The sequence below is a fragment of the Chlamydotis macqueenii genome, chromosome 23 (assembly GCF_036417535.1).
Source record: "Chlamydotis macqueenii isolate bChlMac1 chromosome 23, bChlMac1.mat, whole genome shotgun sequence".
NCBI lineage: Eukaryota > Metazoa > Chordata > Aves > Otidiformes > Otididae > Chlamydotis > Chlamydotis macqueenii.
The window spans coordinates 587971-606902 of NC_141578.1; the positions used below are offsets into that span (position 1 = coordinate 587971).

At 54.6% G+C, this 18932-nt stretch overlaps 2 protein-coding genes across 7 annotated transcripts; both read left to right on the top strand.

Annotated features, from left to right (window-relative positions):
• Nucleotides 1–117: 117 nt before the first annotated feature.
• ETV7 (ETS variant transcription factor 7) lies at nucleotides 118–7149 on the top strand. The gene is made up of 7 exons (XM_086765655.1): nucleotides 118–614; nucleotides 2561–2678; nucleotides 3412–3519; nucleotides 4419–4559; nucleotides 4863–5005; nucleotides 5337–5437; nucleotides 6355–7149. The coding sequence occupies exons 1-7, from the start codon at nucleotides 609–611 to the stop codon at nucleotides 6482–6484; spliced, it is 747 nt and encodes a 248-aa protein (XP_086621781.1). The 5' UTR covers nucleotides 118–608; the 3' UTR covers nucleotides 6485–7149.
• A 134-nt stretch (nucleotides 7150–7283) lies between these two features.
• Nucleotides 7284–15968, top strand: LOC104486648 (uncharacterized). 6 transcript variants are annotated; one of them, XM_086765649.1, is made up of 6 exons: nucleotides 7284–11735; nucleotides 12464–13518; nucleotides 14191–14328; nucleotides 14745–14806; nucleotides 15075–15338; nucleotides 15714–15968. In XM_086765649.1, exons 2-6 carry the CDS (start codon nucleotides 12720–12722, stop codon nucleotides 15756–15758), a joined length of 1308 nt encoding a protein of 435 aa, XP_086621775.1. In that variant the 5' UTR covers nucleotides 7284–11735; nucleotides 12464–12719; the 3' UTR covers nucleotides 15759–15968. The 6 variants fall into 6 exon arrangements, with proteins under 6 accessions (XP_086621775.1, XP_086621780.1, XP_086621774.1 ...); XM_086765654.1 differs by having other exon boundaries at nucleotides 12821–13518; XM_086765648.1 differs by having other exon boundaries at nucleotides 7284–7568; nucleotides 10005–13518.
• Nucleotides 15969–18932: the final 2964 nt, after the last annotated feature.

Consider the following 18932-nt stretch of genomic DNA (forward strand, 5'->3'; position numbering starts at 1 on the left):
CGCTCAGAGCGGCTGGCCAATGAGAACCAGGCTAGAGGAAAGGGCGGGACACACCGGAGGCGGGGCGGGGCGTACCGGGATGGGCGTGGCCCGGCGTGTTCCGGCGCGCGGGCGTACCAGGGCTGTGCACGTGCCGGTGCGCGTGCGGCGCAGGGCAGCTGGTGCTCACGGGGCGGCGTGCGTCCCCTCGTGTGCGTCCCCCCCGTTCCCCTTCCCCGCGCTCCTGTAGAGAAAAGAGCTCGAGCTGCCCCTCCCCGCCCCCGGTCTGTCCCGGGACCCCTCCTTTCTCCAGCAGCGCATCTGCCCCCTCGGGAAAACGGGACCCCCGGGAGGACAGGGACCCCCGGGGGGCACCGGCGCTTTCCCGGCCCCGGCAGCGGGCGGGATCGCGGGACCGCGGCAGCGGGGAGAGGGGAACGGCACGGCCCCGGGCGCTGCTCCCCCTGCCGCTCTCCTGCTCCTCTCCGGGCTCCGGCTCCTTTCGATTTCGTTTCCCGGAAGGACCGCGCCGAAGCCTCAGCGGCCGCAGGGGCCGGACCCGCCCCGAGCCGGGCACCGGGGCAGCGCCGAGCAGCGCGGCGGGGAGCGGCCGCCCTCCACCACCGGGGATGCAGGTAAAAGCCGCCCCCCCCCGGTTCTGCTCCCGCCAGTGCGGGGCTGGAAGCCCCGGCGGGGTGATACCCGCCCCCCCCCGCAAAACGGCTTCACGGAGCTCGGAGCAACCGGGGGCGGGGGGTGGCTCCGTCTCCCCGTTTGGAACTGAGCCGAAAGCTGCTCTCCCCCCTCCCGGGGTTCTTTTTCACCCCCCACCCCGACTTTTCTCGCTTTCCACACTCCAGCCCCTCCAAGGAGAGTGTTTCCTCTTGAAGCAAGGAAATGCCAGCTCCGAAAGCTGCGAAAACAGCTGAGCAGGTGAAAATCAAAAACATAAACTTGGTACAAAGTAACAAAAATTAAGGATGCGTCTCGTGCCCTAGAAATCTTTAGGTGCAAGAAAAACATCAAACATTTGGCCTGTTTTACTGTAAATCTCACTGTAAGTGAGTCACACCGATGGGAGAAAGCCGCAACAGTTTTTAGAGGAGTTCTAGACAAAATACACTGCTAATTTCTTTGACTTTTATTTTTCCCATAGCTTATTGCTTAGAATGAATCCGAAACACAGTTTGCATCGTCATCAAGCCTGTTCAGGGTTTATTCCGGAGTTTCCCTGGTTTTCTCCTACAGTGCCACGCAGCTGCTTGCTTTGCTAACACCAACACCCCCGAGACAGCCGCAGCCCTGACACCACTGAACTGTTCACGCTCATCCCTCTGCTGAAGAAAACCCCACCGCCCACCACCAACCCGCTGCCTCTCTCCCACTGTAACTCCCCCGGATCCCAGGGAAGCGTTTTCCTGGGGAGGGATGAAGCGCTTTGCTCCTCTCTCCCGTGCTCCCCGTTTTGGGGACACCAGCTTTGCATTTGTATCCAACCACTGTCAGCTCTGTCTGAAAACTTCACCCCTGATTTTCAGAGGGGCTCGGCTCCTGGGCCCCCCCAACCACAGCTGAGGAGTGCTGGCTGCTCTAACAACTTCCGAAAATCTGCCTGAGGGTGTATTGAAGTGCCCAGAGTTGGCAACTGCCTCGGAAAATACTATTTGTAGGCAAAATTGTTAATTTTCCAGAGGATGACGCTGAGAAATTGCTGGGATTCACGTTAATAGATTTTTAAGGGGAAACATTATCTGCTTGGCTGCCAGTAATATTTCAAGATCTAGATGAAGCTGAAAGCAGGATCTGAGCTCCCTTCTGGCTCTCGTGCTCTGGATGAGAGCCTGGGGGCGATGCTGGCCCCCTCCAGCCTCACTGGACAGGTGAGTTGGTCGGTGCTGGGAGGAGAGGCAGCCCCAGCACCTCTGCCAGGCTAGGGGGGAGCAGCTTTAATGAGCAACCGAGAGGGAGGAGTAAATTCTTGAGGGGCTTGAACTCAGTGGCAGGAGAGGAACACGAGAGGACATCTCTAAACCCTGGGAAAAGCTATTTCCACTTAAAATGATCCCTAGGGAAAAAGCTGGAGATCTCTTCAGACAGCGCTTTTAAGACAAAACCCAAGCAGTATTGCCAGCTGTATTGTCACAGCTCTAAGGAACTGAAGCACTGTCCTAAAACCCCGGGCGTCCAGCGCGCATCTGAGGATCCCGCAGGGAGGGGAGCCAGCACGGGCACTGCAGGCTCCACCAGTCTTGGCTCCATCTTCTGCTTCCCCACATCCTTGAGGCAGTGGGGCTAGACAACCCACGTCCAGAGCCTGGATGAGGGCAGGGGCCTCGCTAAAGAAAAAAGCTGGAGAAAGAGAGGGGGATCTCTGGCTACTCATGCTGTTTTGGGCAACGAGAGATCCCTCCTGGGGCTGGTAAGGGACCTAGAGCCAGCGTGGCAGAGCTGCAGACAGCACATCGTGCTGCTATGAGAAACCAGGCAGAAACTGTTTGGGCTGTGTGCGCTGCGATGGAGGCAAAGGCAGGACCGGAGCTGGGAATTTCCCTCAGTGACGTGTTTGATCTCTTTTCCCCAGGGTAAAGCGGCAGTCAGCTCTCCCAGCTTTGTTGTCGCAGCTTTGGTACCACTTCCGTCCCAGGCCGGCCGTGCACCCACCAGCGACGGGGAGATCTTCAAGCTTCCAGGCAGGCTGAGTGAGTCGATGTGGAGTGAATCAACGCTGCCTAAAAAAGGAGTTCCCACAGGGTGGGACATGTTGTGTACAGCCATGGTGTCCCACCAAGGGACCGTTCCCTGCTGCCTAGATTAGGGGGACAAAATGGAGCAGTCATTAGGGTTCATTTTCCCTCTTTGGGGGTTTTTTGACCTGTGAGAGCTTAATGTAGAGGGAAAATGTGGTGATGGAGAAGACCAGTATCCCACCCTGCCCCTCACCAGTTTGGAAGATGGAGACTGAGTTGTTTCAGAGGCTGCCCCTGGTTTCAGGAATCCAGCCCTCCCTGTGGAGCAAGGATGACATGATCCACTGGCTAAGATGGGCTGAGAAGGAATATTCCCTTCGGCCAATGGATGAAAGCAAGTTTGAAATGAACGGCAAAGCCCTGTGCATCCTCACCAAGGATGACTTCTGATACCGAGCTCCGAGCTCAGGTTAGACCGAGTGCAAGGGCGTTTCCGAGGGCTGTCCCAGTACAGCACAAGCTGTGGTCTGGGTCCCAGCAGACCAGGCTTTAGCCCTACCTGGCCAGTTGGTTGCTGGAGACAAGGACAACCCCATTCCTTCCTTTAGTCCATCTGGACTCCCAGTGCTTTGGGATGGGGAAATAAACCTCTTCCTCTGTAGCACAGAAATATGAGCAACGCCATCAGCTGAGAGAGTCTCTGCTATAATACAAAACCATCTGAGCAGACTTTCCTTCCCTGCAGGTGATGTGTTGTACGAAATACTTCAGTACATTAAGACTCAAAGAAGAGCTCTGGTGTGCAGCCCTCTGCTGAACTCGCCCCTGAAGGAAGCCAGGAGCACAGAGGAAGGTATGGTGGAGAACAGCAGCTGTCCTTCAAGCTGTCCTGCCCTCAGCTAGACTGGATTGCACACACCTGGGGCTTGAAGCTCAGCCAGCTGAACCCATCCCACAGTATCTCAGCAAGACAAGCAGGACAGCCCTGGAGATGGGCAGCTAGGTCCAACAAAGTCCAAGTCATCAAGGAAGCTTGTGGTGATGAAGCAGGTCTGCTCAGAAGCAGGTCTAGGGATCAGCAGGTGGGTCCACTGTGACCCAGCAAGGCTATGGCTGCCCTTGGAAGTCAGTCTGCAAATTGAGATCTGGACTGCAGGGGCCAATGGCCAGGCAGAGGCATGGCCGTGGCTGGAGACCAGTCTGCCTGCAGCATAGCTGGGAAGGGGCTGAGGGGCCAGGGCTGAGTTTAAATAGAGCTTCTGGGACAATAGGTGGAGTGGGGAGAGGCCCCAGGCGAGGGTCAGGGCTAATGAGGCCTAACAGTGCTCTTGGGGGGCTTGGGTAGGAGTTAGGGAGGGGGTAGGTTTGTATTGCTGCCAGGCTTTGTGCTGAGGTGGGTCTGGGAAAGCTTTCCTGAGCTCTTCCGCTGGCCCAGGTGTAGGGCGATGGACATCTTGAGCTCTCACAACAGTTCACAAGAGAGTGCCTGTGCTCTGGGGCACTTTCCTGTTCTACCTTTTCTTCCGTATCTGGCCCTCACCCTACTTGGCATCTCCTCTAATCCCCCTGGACCTTCTGCTGCTCCTGCCTTAGGAAAATCCTGGGTGTTCCTCAGCACCTGCCTCCGCTGGCTGGGCAGGTCCCAGGCTGGTAACCAGCCCGGGCTGTCCTTCCCCCGTTCCAAGGCTTTGGCAGATCTCCTGGGACCTGCCATAATGCACCACAGGGTTGTTTGTTTTTTTCCCTGCCCAGGGACAGACTGTAGGCCTGTGTCCCAAAGCCACGCGGCGCCGCTGAACCTCTCCCATCACAGCCCGGAGGGCAGCCGCAGGGCAGAAGCCATCTGCTCTTTTCCTACAGCCCTGCCAGCCCCAGTGGATGGGAAAATTGCAGGTAAATATAAATTCACAGCCTGGTTCCTTGGGGAAATTAGATCGTGCCTTGTCCTATCTACCCATCTGTTCCCCTTCCATTTATTCAATGGATCGGTGTGTGCTTCCCTGCCTCAGTTTCCCCAGCTGAAAAGTTGTAGTTCCTGCCAGCGATTTGAGGTGTAGCAATAAGTGTTGTGCGTGAGCTCTGGGCTCTTCTATTTGTTATTGCTGACGCCTGCAATCTTGTTGCTGACTGACCCTGGCTGGAGCATAGGTACCTCAGCGGGAGCTCTCTGACTATTTGTTCTCCCCCCACGCTCAGACTGCAGGCTGCTGTGGGATTACGTGTACCAGCTCCTCTCCGGCAGCCGCTACGAGCCCTACATCAAGTGGGAAGACAAGGAAGCCAAGGTTTTCCGGGTCGTTAACCCGAACGGACTTGCCGAGCTCTGGGGGAACCACAAGGTAATGCCGCTGAGAACAAACTGGTCACTCCTGGGCTTCTGCCTTCACGATCTGCTCCCCAGAGCTGACACACAGGGACCAGGAAGGGTGGGACAGAGTGGGTGCAGGGCTACCAAGAGGTGCCAGCCTCCTGGGGATTAAAGAGGGAGGCTTGCTCACTCCCTGGAAAGCCAACCCAGGAGCAAGCCTGGCTCAGACATCCACACCGCAGCCTGCCATGCCCAAACCCACCTTGAATGACCCACGTGTGCTCCGGCTGCAGACTGACCCAAACCAGGTGCTGGCGCTTGCTTTTGCTCAACATCTCCCCCCAAATCTTTTTGTCTTTCAGAACCGGATGAACATGACATATGAAAAGATGTCACACGCGCTCAGGCATTACTACAAGCTCAACATCATCAAAAAGGAGCCAGGGCAGAAGCTGTTGTTCAGGTGAGATGAAGCAGTGAGATGAGCTGCCCGGGACAGCGCGGATGGGGCACAGGAAGGTGGTGGGCTCCAGATGTTGGCAGCTGCTTCACCTCGCTCGATCCTTAACGGTCCAGACTGGGCTGCAGTTGCAGCATCTGCTGCGTGCTGGGGTGATGCACAGGAACGTGGTCTGTCCTCTGGGTTTATGGTGCTGAGGGAGAGCAGGGGCTGGTCCCAGCCTGGTGCCGTGCTCCCGTGGCCCAGGTGTCCCGCAGCAGCTCTGCGTGGCTCTGAGAGACGGGGTCAGCCTTCCTCTTGAGGTATAAAAGCCTGGCCTGGTTTCAGTTTTGTAAAACCTCGGTGGTCGCTTTTTGGTTTGTTTCTTTTTATCTTCCCCTGCAAATGCAACACCTCGGTGGGTTTGTGTTCAGGCTCTGTTCCCACCAGGCCAGGACCTGGGACACCTGGGCTCCAGGTCCCATCTGGTGCGCTTTCCAGAGCTGCGCGCCAGCAATCTGCCCTGGAGCCAGCATCCATCCGCTGTCCTGTGTGGGGTCAGCTGGGGCTGGTGGAAATGTCCCAAGCCCACCTGAGCTGGAAATTTCCCTCCTGTGCCCCAGTGACACCAGAAGTCCACCTCCGGACAGAAGAAGGGGTGGAAATAAGCCAGGAGCCTCCTGTTCTCAGTGCTGCCTGCTTCCCTGGGACTATCTGGGACTTGAAATGCCAGCGCTGGGCTGATGAGTGCTGAGCTTTGTCTCCTTGGGTGTGGGGCACCCTGGGTGCACAGCAAGAGCTGGGATCCTCAGCAAAGCCCAGGAATGGCAGACACCATGGCAAGCTCCAGAGCTCAGCTGACGAGGGCTCAGGCTCCAGCATTTACTGGTTTGGGGCTGGGTTTGAACATACACTTAAAGCCGCTAAAAAATGAATTGCAGGTTTTTTAAGACTCCCGGGGAGATCATCCATGAGAAATCCAGCAAACTGGAGCAGCTGGAGGATGAGGAGCATGAGGATTTGAAAGAAGACCCACTGGAGGTGGGATCTCTTCAAAGAGGAGATCTTTGAAGGTGGCACTTGATTTGCGCTCCGCTGGGAAATACCAGCATCTCTTGCATCTCCTGGGCAGGAGGCCACAGAGCTGGTCCTGGATTTCAAAACCTGCCCTGAGCCAAAGCTGTGACATCTCTGGGGATTCGTTAGCAAAACAGACTCAGAAACTGTCCCCCGGCCCCCAAAGCGCAGGTGAACGTGTGGGCTGGTCTTCTGCTCGCTTCTCTCCTGGGAGAGAGTGTGATATGTTTGCTTTGTAGATTTGGATGCTTGTCTTTAAGGTTCAGCCTTGCCGGTGAAGCCTGCTCTGTTCTTATAGCGAGACGGGCTGAGCAGAGAGCATCGGAGCCCGTGCTCCTGGTCGAACATCTACTGAAGCACCTTTGCAGAGAGCAGTGGCCCAAAGCATGGACGTGCTGCTCTGAATCTGAGCCCTTTTCCCAGTTTGGGGATGGACAGACATTGCAGATCGTACAGTGTCATCTCACTGTCTCCTGTGGGGTTGCTCCTCCAATTAAGGGTGGGAATGCGCTGAAATGTCTGCCTGGATCCGCCCTGGCCAGAGCACCGGGATGACCTAAGCTGGGTCTCATTTTACCTCCTTTCCCTCCATGTAATGCGTTCAGTAATTAGCTGACTAAATGATGTGAAAAGAAAGCAAGCCAGTAATGGATACGAGATGCTCGTCGCCAGCCACGTGGTTCTTTGCTTTGGGTCCCACGCAGGAGTACCTGCCACCCCAGGCACTGTGACCTGGAGGGAACAAGGTGTGTGCGTGTTTTAAATCCCAAAATACCCACTAATATTTTCCAATTGCTTTTCATTGAAGAAATGAAATCCTGTGACTGTGGACGGTTGAAAAGTCCACTTCTTGCTGGTTGAAGGTCTGAAACTCTGAAATCTCAGCCTTCCCCATTTTAAAGCAGCTCCTGTGGGCACCCAGATCTTGTCCCCAAGCTTGGCAGCCCCTAAACCAGCGTGCAACAGTCTGAGCTGCTCAGCAGATGGATGAACACGGTGCAGACACATGGCGTTCTGCAGCTATAGGGACACACACAGGTTGTGGAGCAGCATCACGTTTCATGGCTGGTAGGAAAAGGTGAGTTCCTTCCAACCTTGTTTTTGCACCATGGTGGAAATTCTCCTGCTGCCCCATATCTTTGCTCTCGACCCTTTCCCAAACCTGAGCTGCCATCTCAGAGCTGCATCGGCGCTGCTTTCGGGGCAGCAATGCTGTGCATGGGTCTGGGAACTGTCGGTCTTGTGAAAAATTTCGGCAAGAGTTGGTGGCTAAGGTTTCCACCAAAACTGGTGTTGCCAACCTGAAACCACGGTCCCTCTCTCTGTAACTGCTGTTGCTCCTCCAAAACTTCTTTACAGCCATTAACTGGAGCCTGGAGATGGTGGTGAGGCACATGGTGGCTGATTGGCACAATGTCAACAGTACGACATTTCCAGAAACGCTAGCTGAGAAGTTTCACTTCCAGAAAAAAATCATCAGCTCACTGGTGAAACGCAAGTGCCTGACAAATCAGGTGATGGAGGAGAAGGAAAGGAGAAGATCTAGTGGGGTAAACGAGCATCGCGTCACAGCCGTTGGGAGGCCCTTGCTAGGGACAGACACCAAAATCTCTGCTAGGAGAGGGGGCTGGAGGTTACTCAGGACCCAGCCAAGCTGCAGCCTGCAGATGGACCATACCAGGAAGGTGCAGTGGAGCACCCAGGCCTCACCCTTCCTTCCACAACAGGTGCTTTTTGTCCCAGAGGATTAAAGCCAGCTCTTTCTTGGGGTGAAATCCAACAGAGAGTCAGTGTAAGTCCTGCCCAGCCCTGAGGGACAGCTTTGGTGGGAAAGCAGACCTTCCTCGGCAACTGTCCCATCTTGGCCCTGCGTCACTCTTGGGAACCCACTCATGGGTGCATTTTTTCCTGACCTCCTAACAAGATATTTCCCCTCACTTTCTTGCCATGGAAGCACCCCTGATGGCTCCCCAGCATCCCATTACTTGTCCCGCCAGCGTGGTTTGTTTTGCTGGAGAAGGTGGCAATCAATGACCCTGGTGCTTGCACCAGGCTCACAGGGAGCATGCGAGATGCCCGCTCTTCACCTGTTTTTCTTGCGATGACTAAGGTTGGACTTGAATGGGGATTTTCTCTTCTGGCTGGGAAGCTGCCAAAAGCACCCGACCCTCCTTGTGCCGTGCTGCCGCAGCTCCGGAGGGATCTTGGAGGGTGAAAGTCAAAGGGCACCTTTTCAAGGATAAGCTGAAATAACAAGCTCTTTTCATGCTCCCAGGAAGCCCTTGTGTCCTTCCCGGAGCAATGTGTCTTTTCCCTGTGGTAAACAGAGGCAGGAGGGCTGTAAATTTCCTGCTTTCCTGGAACGGGAACCCATCCCATCCCTTTCAGTAAACAGCCAAGTAACCGCTGCTTGCACTGGGGTGTTTGGAGTGCGGGCGTGGGCAGGGAAAGCACACAGCAGTTGGTGACTTTTGCCACAGGTGAAGTCCAGGGCTGGTGGCACACGGGCCCCGTGCAGCCTTTCCTGAAGGTCTGCAGGTGCTTTGGTCCCCAGAGTTCACCATCCGTGCTTCAGCAGCCCCAGGGCAGGTGGTTTTTGGGGCAGGGTGTTGCACGGCAGCAAATGGAAATGCCCATGCGTGCCTGCTGCTGTCTCACGCTGCTCATCTGCTGAGGGAAGCAGCTGAAAATGAGTTCCAGGGCTGGGGGAAAAGAGAATTTGCTTTGGGGGCTGGTGCCCACCACCCTCTTGGATCAGAGGCACCGCACAACTGGGCTGAGAGGTTTCCACCGAGGCCGTGTGTTGGCTGCACCGTCTGTCCAAACTGTGGCCAGGGCAGGCAGCGGTGGCTGCCCTCAACGCCCTCGTTGTGGTTCAGACCTGAAACTGCAGATATTTTTGTGCCCAGGTGGCCGGTGTTGGCTCAAAGGGACCTTTGTGGTCCTCTTAAAACACAACGGTCTCCAGCACCCAGTCAGGTTGGCTGTGGCTTTGGCTGGCCAAATCTTGAAGACCTCCAAGGATGGTGATCCCCAACCCCTCTGGACACCCATTTGAGGTTGTCCCACCCTCCTGCAAAGGAAGCTTTTCCTGATTTCCAGCCTCAGCCTGTGGCCTGTCTTGGTTTCTTCCCAAGAAATCTGGATGGTTTGACTCCTGTCTTCTCCTGACCCTGTTCCAGCCCTCTGCACCTCGCGGCTCCATGTGGAGAGTACCTCTCCCTTGTTTTTTCCCATCTTCTAGAGCAAGTTCCCATAAATAGGGCAGTTTCCCCTGCTGTGTCCCCACGCTTTTAGTTCTGCTTTTCCCTCCAGTGTCACTGGCCTGAAGATACCAACCTCGGCGTTGTGTGCTCCTTCCACGTGACCGCGTTTCCAGCCAGCTTCCTCATTCTCAGTATTGATGAGAAAAGCAGACAAATTTGGATTCAGATCTCTTCCTCCAACTCTGGTAATGGGCTTTTGGTCTCAGGTCTCTTGCAAACATCTTTTTCTTATGCCTCTCTCCCATTAGGCTTGAGCATGTCCCAAATCCCAGAAGGGATCTGAACTTGGATAAAGGTCTGGGTGCAGAATCCCAATTCAGGTCAAGATTTTTCCTGCAGTCACTCTGGGTCATCTTCAGGCCATGTCCAGAAATGTTACTATGAAGAGGAAAAGCTTGCAAGAGGCCATAAACCAATGCTGATTTCCAGTTTAATAATGAGAAGTCCTCCATGAGCAGCGACAGTGTTTTGACGCAGCCTTGGATGATCTCCAGTAGCAAGATCTCCAACCTGGAGATGTCCAAACTGTGCCCCATCACCGGAATGGATGTGGCTTTTAGTTTTATGGATGTTGCAGAGGAAAAAGAAAACCCAACAAGATTGATTGTGAAACTCCTTCCCACCCAATGGAATCGACCTGCTTATGAAAGGACGTGGCCATATGCTAGTTAGCAGCGTGGAGCTCCTCAGGGATGGTTTAATTATTTATGGGAAGTGGATGGGGATGCTGAAAAACAAAGCCAGGTAATCCCTAATCAATATCAGACCCTGATTCATCGGTGTAGGCTCAGGAGAAACAGAGGGAAATGGACTGGATCTCTCTCAATTATAGGAAATGACGGCACAGAAAGTTTGACAAAACAAATAAAATAATCCTGGACTGTTTCAATCGCAAGCTGAAGCCGTTATCAGGAAAAGACCATTTTTATCCAGGAAGGGCTGGGGCAGCACATCATCCCAGCTGCAAACTGGAGGGAATGCAGCACTGCTCAGCTGGAAATCTTGTGGAGAGGTTTTCCAAAGCCTGCGTGCCGGCACCTGCTGCCCGGCAAATGCGTCCACGCCCAGCACCTTCCCTGCGAGGTGCAGTGCGGAATATTGCCATCAGATGGCAAAACAGCAGTGAGGACGGCGGCAGCCTGCAGGAGCGTGCCTGTGCAGCCGGACGGATCTCTATGTAAGACAAGAGGCTGAAGATTCGCATGGCCCATCGCAGACTGTCGACGGTGGGACGCGCAGATCTGTGTCCGGCGAATTCGGCTCTGGGAGACGCTCTGCCCCTGGGCAAGGCTGAGTGGGAGCCACGTGGGTGCAAAGGACTCGGGTCACAAAGCCAGTCCTGTTTCACATTTCAGGGTGGGTGCACGGGCTGTCTGAAGGACCCCGGGGTGGGTTTCAAAGATGTTGCAGCCCAGCCATGCTCGGAGTTCAGCACCGTGCCCCAGAGTGTCTGCAGTCCTGCAAGAGCCCTCAGCATCCACTTTCCTGGAAGCTCCTGGGATGTGAGCGGTGCAATCTGCTTGCTGCGTTGAAACCCCATTTATCTGAGACAGTTACGACTTCTTACAAAAACAACCCGGAAAAGCCCATGCATGGCATCACATCCATTAAAAAACCCCAACAAAAAGATAAATGCCAAACAGATGGCTAACATAGCTGGTTTCAAAGCCAGTGCTTACACCAGGTGCCAGGTGATTTTTATGCTCTTCTGCTGCTATTCGTCACAAGGAAATTGTTTTCTCCTCCAGTGAAACTCAAGCCCATTGGTTTTCAGCCACGAGGGAGGTGATAGCAGGGAGCTCAGGCGGAAGCACCGGCTGCTCTCCTACCTGAATGGCTACTAAAAATAGGAATTAACTCAGCCACCTGCCAGCCCCGGGTATAAAAGAGGCAGCTCCCAGGAGACCCTACAACCCGAGCCCGTGACCAAGGAGCTTGCCTTGACACAGGTCCAGAAGGGCAGAAATACCGATGAGAAGGTAAATACCAAAGAGAGCAAATAAAGAATGATGTGGCCATCGGATGGGGGTTGTTGCTTTGCTGTGATTAAATCTGGTTGAACGATTTATTATCAGGTGATCAAGTGGCTTTGGAGTTGGCTTGGGTGAAGGACACTTGCCTTCTTGATCCAAAAGAAGGCCAAGCTGGGGTGGGTGGCTGTGCTTGTGCGCTGGGACGTCACTCACCTGGCCTGAGCGGAGGCTCCAGGGTGGTTGTACAGCCGAGCGTGCCGGAGTTCGGTGTTGGCTTCCCGTGTGCTGCTGTTCCTGGAGAAAGTCTGGTGTTCTGAGGGGCAAGATCAGTTTTGGAAGCAGAGCCAGCACAAAGCACAGGCACGGCACGCCACGCTGTTTTTTTTCAATAATAACATCTCCTGTTTATTTTTTTTTTGTAAACATGGAGGAAAAGGGTGATGGGAAAGGGAAGGACCAGGTGCCCTGAGCTCTGGTCACAGCCCTGCGCTGGTGAGAGCTCGTGGAGGGGCTGTGTTCTCCCAAGGTGCTCAGCCAATATTGGCAGTGACTGAGGATATTAGCAAAAGCCCACATTGCCCTTGGCTTCTCCAAGGGCTGGAAGCACCCAGCCTTGCTGGGGAAAGGTCTGGGATTTTTTTAGCAGCCAATACTCCAAGGGGAGATAGTAAAAAATCCAGGTTGTGTTTTTCATCAGGGGGATGGTGCTCCTGGCATATGGTTTTTTGTCACAGTATGGGAATATGTTGCAATGGGAAGATAGAGCACCACAGAATCTGGATGACACCCTTGCTGGATTAAACCCCCTGGATGATACCAGGCTTGCCCTCTCAGACATGCCCAGCTTTCCTCCCCAGCTCTGCACAGTTTCGCTTCTGCTATCAGCGGTCAATAGCCTGTCGTAAAACCCCACCTGTGCAGCCTGTGCAAGGAGCACTCATATAACAACCATAAACGGGGTTGATCATTTGCTGGGAACATAAACATCCCATGGTTGCCAAAATGGAGGTGGTCTCCATTGTGCCCAGCCTGACCATGCAGCATCCTGGGGAAAGCAAAAATGAGGCTGAAAATGTTGTTTTCCTTCACAGCAAGGTGCAGACCGTGGCTATGGACCAGCTTTGGTGGGACACAGGGAAGCAGCCGTCGGGCAAGATCCTCTCGCTTGACAGGCAAGGGGCCAAGAAAGTGCTGGAGATCTACGTCAGGCGCTCGCTGAGCTGCTGCGAAAACTCCTTGCTGGCCAAAAAAAAGCTTCAGGAGAAAGCTGGAGGGCAAGGGAGGAAGGCAGGCAGGCTGCAACGGTCAAAAAGCGACTTCTGCAAATATTCGTGCACCAAACTCGGCCCGAGGAAGGACCAGGAGGAGGAATCTGAAGAGTCAGACCTGGATGAGGCTCTGAATGACAACAGCAAAGCCCCTGGGGAGATCAATAAAGAGGAGCCAGAGCCCAGGAGGAAAAGGAAAACCCAGCGCTCTTGGTTCAAAAGTTTATTTAGTGTCCTCTTCAAGATGAGCCCTGAGAACCAGAAGGAAAACAGAGGGCAAAAAGCAAGGGAGAAAGATGCCAAAGCTCTGTACAGCTCCAGAACAGAAGGGGCTAAAAGAGCTGGAAGGGACTCAAGCATGTCCCCACCGCTGGGCAGAACCCTGAAGAGCAGACCCAGCCTCAAGAGGGTCTTCTCCTTCAAGAAGCACACAGAGGAGGAGTGGGGAGAGACAGCAGCCAGGATGAGGGCCAAGCAACTCAGCAGCGTTCTGCGGTCCTTCCAGGTGCCGGTCGTGCCAGGTGAGACCCCTGCCACCCCTAACCCTGACCCTAAACCTACCATACTGCCAACGGGACCTCTGTTTCGCTTCTTTTGGGGAAGCTATAATGTTTAATGCTGGTTTCTAACCTAAACATCACCCTCCTGGTGCTTTCTGGGGTTTGAGGGACTCCAATCTCAACCTGCTGCCCCAGGAATGGGTCAGTCTGCCTGTGCTTTGAGCACAGGTCACTGCTCCAACCTGTGAGCCCAGCAAGTCACCCCAAACCAGCTGCTCGGCAGTAACCGTCCCAGCACAGATTTTCCTCCTCCGGTAAACAAGGGGCATGGTGGTTCAGTTTAAACCTGCATTCGAGACCTGAGATTACATCTTCAGCAAACATTAAGCTGCTTTCAATTTGCTGCAGGGAAGGGTGCGGGCAGCTGGTACGGCAGGCAGGGCACCTCCATCCCGGCCCTGGCCCTTCCGCTGCTGAAAAGCTGGCAAGGGGATTCCTGTGGATTTGGGGCAAGTCGCGGCTGCTCGGTTATGGTTCAGAGAGCACAGCCCCATTGTTCACCGGCGGTCTGCACTAATCCAGGGTGGGCATGAGTATCATGCGGATGCAGCCATTGCTGCAGCTGCTTTTTGTTTCAATCAATGGTGACCAAAAAAAATAATCCTCACTTCTGAAGACATGTTTTCCTTCCAGCAGCCGTGGAGCAGCTCGACAGTTACTACACGCAAGTCTCGGATGAGATCGGGCAGATCATTCAGGGCAGCGAGAGCCAGGGGAGCAGAGCACGTGGGTGCGGGGAGCCACCGCAGCTGGCTGGCACCGAAGGGGTCGGTGAGTCGCCCTTGCGAGTGCTTCATTGCTGGCATGTATAGAAAATATATAGGCATGAGATTTGTCCCAATGCAAATCCTGCACGGGACTCAAACCCGACTTCAGTCCTGCTTCGGGGGCTTACGCCATCCGAAGAGTCGTATGACGCCTCAGGGGAGATTTTCAGCATTAGGGCTGGGAGAGAGAAGTTCAAAGGTACGAGGGTCTTTCTCCTGGCTAAAGGATAACACGGCCCCTGGCCATAGGCTGGAGTGGGTTTGGGAATAGGCTGGAGTGGGGTTTGCAGGGATGGAGGTGGATACACGGGGCTCAGGGAATTTTTCAGGGGGGCTGAATGGGCAGCACTGCCCCCTTAGAGGGTGTGGGTGTGGGGCTTGGAGAAAGGGCTGGAGATAATGGGGGATCTCTCTCTGCAGATGAAGCCATCAAGACAATTGTCGCTCTGCTCCAGAGTGCAGGAGATGAGCTGGACAGGCAGGTGAGAGGAGAGCTGCGGTGGGGGCGAGGGAGTTTGGGCCGAGCTCTGTACTGCTGTAAAACAGAGCAACACCATCACTTTCCCCGGGGCAGGGAAGCGCGCAGTGCAATCAGGGAAATGGCAGCTTTTAATTCCCCGCCTGGGTGTGATTGCGGCTGGCTGGCTGTCCTCCCTCAGCTGCAGTCCTAGCAGAGTGAAGGCTTCAACACCCGGATGACACACAGAGTTACCTGCTCATAATGTGTGCATTCAATTGCTTCTTCAACAGGTGAAGGAAGACGCACGGCTACAAATGTTCTTCAGGGACATGTCCTACAGCTCCTTCAAGAACTTGGCCGATGCTTACATCCTCAAGGAAATGACAGTCAGCAGAACCAACGTCAACCCCCAGGAGATCCAGTTTGCCTTCGCGGTGCACCTCACCGCCAAGGTGGCGGGCATCTGCAACCAGGCAGTGAACAGGATCATGGGCTTTGGCAACCGCTACCTGGAAGACTCGTTTGCACCCTTGTCCTACAACAAAATTCTCCAGGTAGGGAGGAGGAGTCTAGGGCTGAGCTTCCAGCAGCAAGTGGTGTAATTTTAGGGTGATTGATAGACCTAGGTGGGTAGCAGTCATGCTGGCTCATACTTGGGGGGTGGCTGGGTGCTGGATCTTGCCCTGTGCTGTTTGGGCTGCTTCTGTTTGTCTCCAATATCAGCATGGTCCACGCACACACAAGCAGCAGGACTTGCCTTGCCTGCGGAGATGCAGCCAGGAGATGCCCTGTAGCGTGTGGCATTCCTGCAACCTGGTGTAACCGCAGCTTTCCTTGGGGAGAATTTCCTCCTAACCCCATCTAGAAGACTGATAGCACCAGCTCAATTTGGGAAGGGACCTCATGAATGTTCTCTTCTGTCTCAACAGGACAGAGAAAAGTTCAGCATAGACAGCTGCGAGAGCCCGGACTGACATCGGCTGCTCCAAAGGGAGTGCGGTGCTGGGAACCCAGAGATTCGGATTCACTGATGCAGGGGCACAGCCTTTGTTGGTGACCTGGACGTGCTCTCATTTTCTGAGCTGGGTATTTGAAATATTCTAAGGAAAACCATAGCGAAACTCCTCGTGGCTGGGGCAAATCTGTAAATCAAACAAAGCGCAGATTTTGGAGATTGCCTTGTATTTACATTTGTTGTGGTTTAACCCCAGCTGGCAGCTATGGCCCACCCAGCCGCTCGCTCCCTCCTCCCCAGTGGGACGGGGGCGAGAATGGGAAGTGTAAAAGTGAGAAAACTCGTGGGTTGAGATAAAGGCAGTTCAATAGGTAAAGCAAAAGCAAGAAAAGCAAACCGAGGAATTCATTCACCGCTTCCCAGCGGCAGGCAGGTGTTCAGCCGTTTCCGGGAAAGCAGGGCTCCACCACGCGCAATGGCTGCTTGGGAAGACAAACACCATCACTCTGAACGTCCTCCCCTCCTCCTTTCTCCCCAGCTCTGTGTGCGGAGCGTGACGCCGTACGGTATGGGATATCCTCTGGGTGGCTGGGGTCAGCTGGCCCCCCCAGTGCCTCGTGCACCCCCAGCCTCCTCGCTGGCGAGTGGTGGGAGAGGCAGAAGAGGCCTCGACCCTCTGTAAGCCCTGCTCAGCAGTGACAAAAACATCTGTGTTATCAATGCTGTTTTCAGCACAAATCCAAAACACAGCCCCATACTGGCTGCTGTGAAGAAAATTAACTATTTCAGCCAAAACCAGCACCTTCTCCACCTCTTATTCCATACCGTTTATGTCATGCTCGGGTCCCACACTATCCGATCCACCCTCACTAACCACCCCCGCTCCCATCCCTTGATACAACACACAGATAACACTCCCTTAGTCCATGGGCCCCTGGGAAATGTCTGTAAAATGTCCATAAATGGCCACAAAATGTCCATGGAGTTCATTTAGTCCATGGGCTCCATTTCTTACGGGGGTCATTCAGGACTGGGGAGGTGGTTTGTTGTGTGGAGTTATTGGGCACCGAAGCCAGCTCGGGTCGGGTCACTGTGGCACTTCACTGCTTCTTGTAGTGCTTGACCTCCAATTGTTCAGGTTCCTGCTACAGTAATTCCCGTAACATGCTACTTACATCATGGGTTACAACACTTGAAAGGTATTTCCAATAAAATCCTCACCTCAGGTCCCTGTAGACCAGACCATAGGGCAGTGAACTCCTCCCCTTGCTTGTGCTCGGACTTACGTAGGGTTGTACCTGCTCCAGGCGGAGCCTTATCTACACGCCACACCTCCCCGGGGTGACACTGGCTGCGGCGCAGACTTATCCACAGCCACGGTCGCTTTGAGATGCGCCTGTTCCGGCATGGCCTTCTCCATGGGCCACAGTGCCTTCAGAAATAGACCTGCTCCAGCGTGGCCTGACCCATGGCTGCACTCCCTGCAGGGTTGTCCCTGCTCTGTCACGGGCTTATCCATGGCCACATGCCTTGAGGTGCTCCAGCATCACCTCAGGCACAGCCATGGGTACTTTGAGGCCTATCTGCTCCAGCGTGGAGTTACCCTTGGGTCACAGTCCCTTTGGAGGTAGACCTGCTGTGGCACAGACATAACCACGGCCACAGACACTTTGGGGTGTCCCTGCTCCAGTGTGGACATACTCAACGGCCACAGATGCTTCGGGGTGTCCCTGCCCTCACGTGGACTCATCCCCAGGTCACAGTCCCTTCGTCTCCTGCGCACATTGGAGCTTCAGCCCGTCCAGTGCAGAAACCAGCAGCGATGCCCTGGCCGCCCGGCAGCCCAGGCGCATCGCCATGGCTGGTATCAACATCTTCCCAGGCGCAGCAGAGCCAGACCAGCAGCAGCACAGGGAGCAGCGTAAGCAAAACGCATTCATTAACGAGCACCGGACTCCCACAGACCATGGGGGAAGCGAGCCCCACGGCAAGCAGAGGAGCCTGTCAGTTAACAGGTAAACAACAACAACAGCCACAAATCTGATACAGCGCATTCCGGCGGAACCTGCCATTATCTCGAAACCTTTGAACCCCATCTTTATCACAAAGAGGACTGCCTTGGTTTTCCATCAGACGTCAACCCAGTACACCGCGGCTCGATCTTGGCTTTGACCAAGCCCTGCTCAGCAGGGACAAAAACATCTCTGCGTTATCAACGCTGTTCTCAGCACAAATCCAAACCACAGCCCATACCGGCTGCTGCAGAGAAAATGAACTCTATCCCAGCCAAACCCACGGCATTTCAGCTCCCACCACGTGCATGTGTGAACTTCGTGGTTTCTTTGTTCCTGCACGTGTATTTATCTACCCACTTTCCCCTTCGTATCTGCAAATGTACAACTCAATTTTTCTGTCTTCTGCAGTCAGCCAAATGTCCAGTTCAGGAAAAAAAACCCTAAACCTCAGATAAATGGGTCCCTAGATGACAGCCAGGCTGTCCAACGGGTGACGTGTACGGCCGACACACACGGAACAATGCCGGCTTTGCCACAGCTGCTGTGGGCTGCTCCTTTCAAGCCAGACGCAAAGTGGCACGAAGGGACTCTTCCAGCAGATACTCAGTGTGGCCCTGCCATTTTTTACTATTTATAGCTATTCCCCTTCCACAGGAGGAGATTTATTAGCCAAAGCAGCTTGATCCGACACCACGAACCAGGTAAAGCTGGCTCCCGAGCGGTGCAGGAGCTGCCCTCACTGTCGCTCCCTCGAGGACCGAGGGGATTTACGGCTGCTGGGGTCTCACCTACGAGGTCTAAGAAGATGTGAAATGTCAGAGTGATTAAACCCTAATCGCTGGGAATGTTCTCAGCTAATCTGTGCCCAGACCCCTAATTAGGGCCATGGATTAAGGCAGCTTGGGGCCGGGGGGAACTGCCAGCGTTCAGCGCGTGCCATCAGCAGGAGCATCTCCCCTGCCAGGGTTGGACCCAGCCTGGGGTGACGGGGACAACATTTTGGGGTTTGCAGTGTGCAAGAGGTGGGACGATGTGGTGGGTTGAGGGTGATGACGGTGGCAAACAGATCTGCGGGTCTGGGTCAGTGCCACGCAAGGGGAGACAGTCCCGCATCTGCCCAGCACCGCTCTCTTACCCTCCTCTCCTGGAGGACAGCATCTCTCCAGTCCCTGTAACAC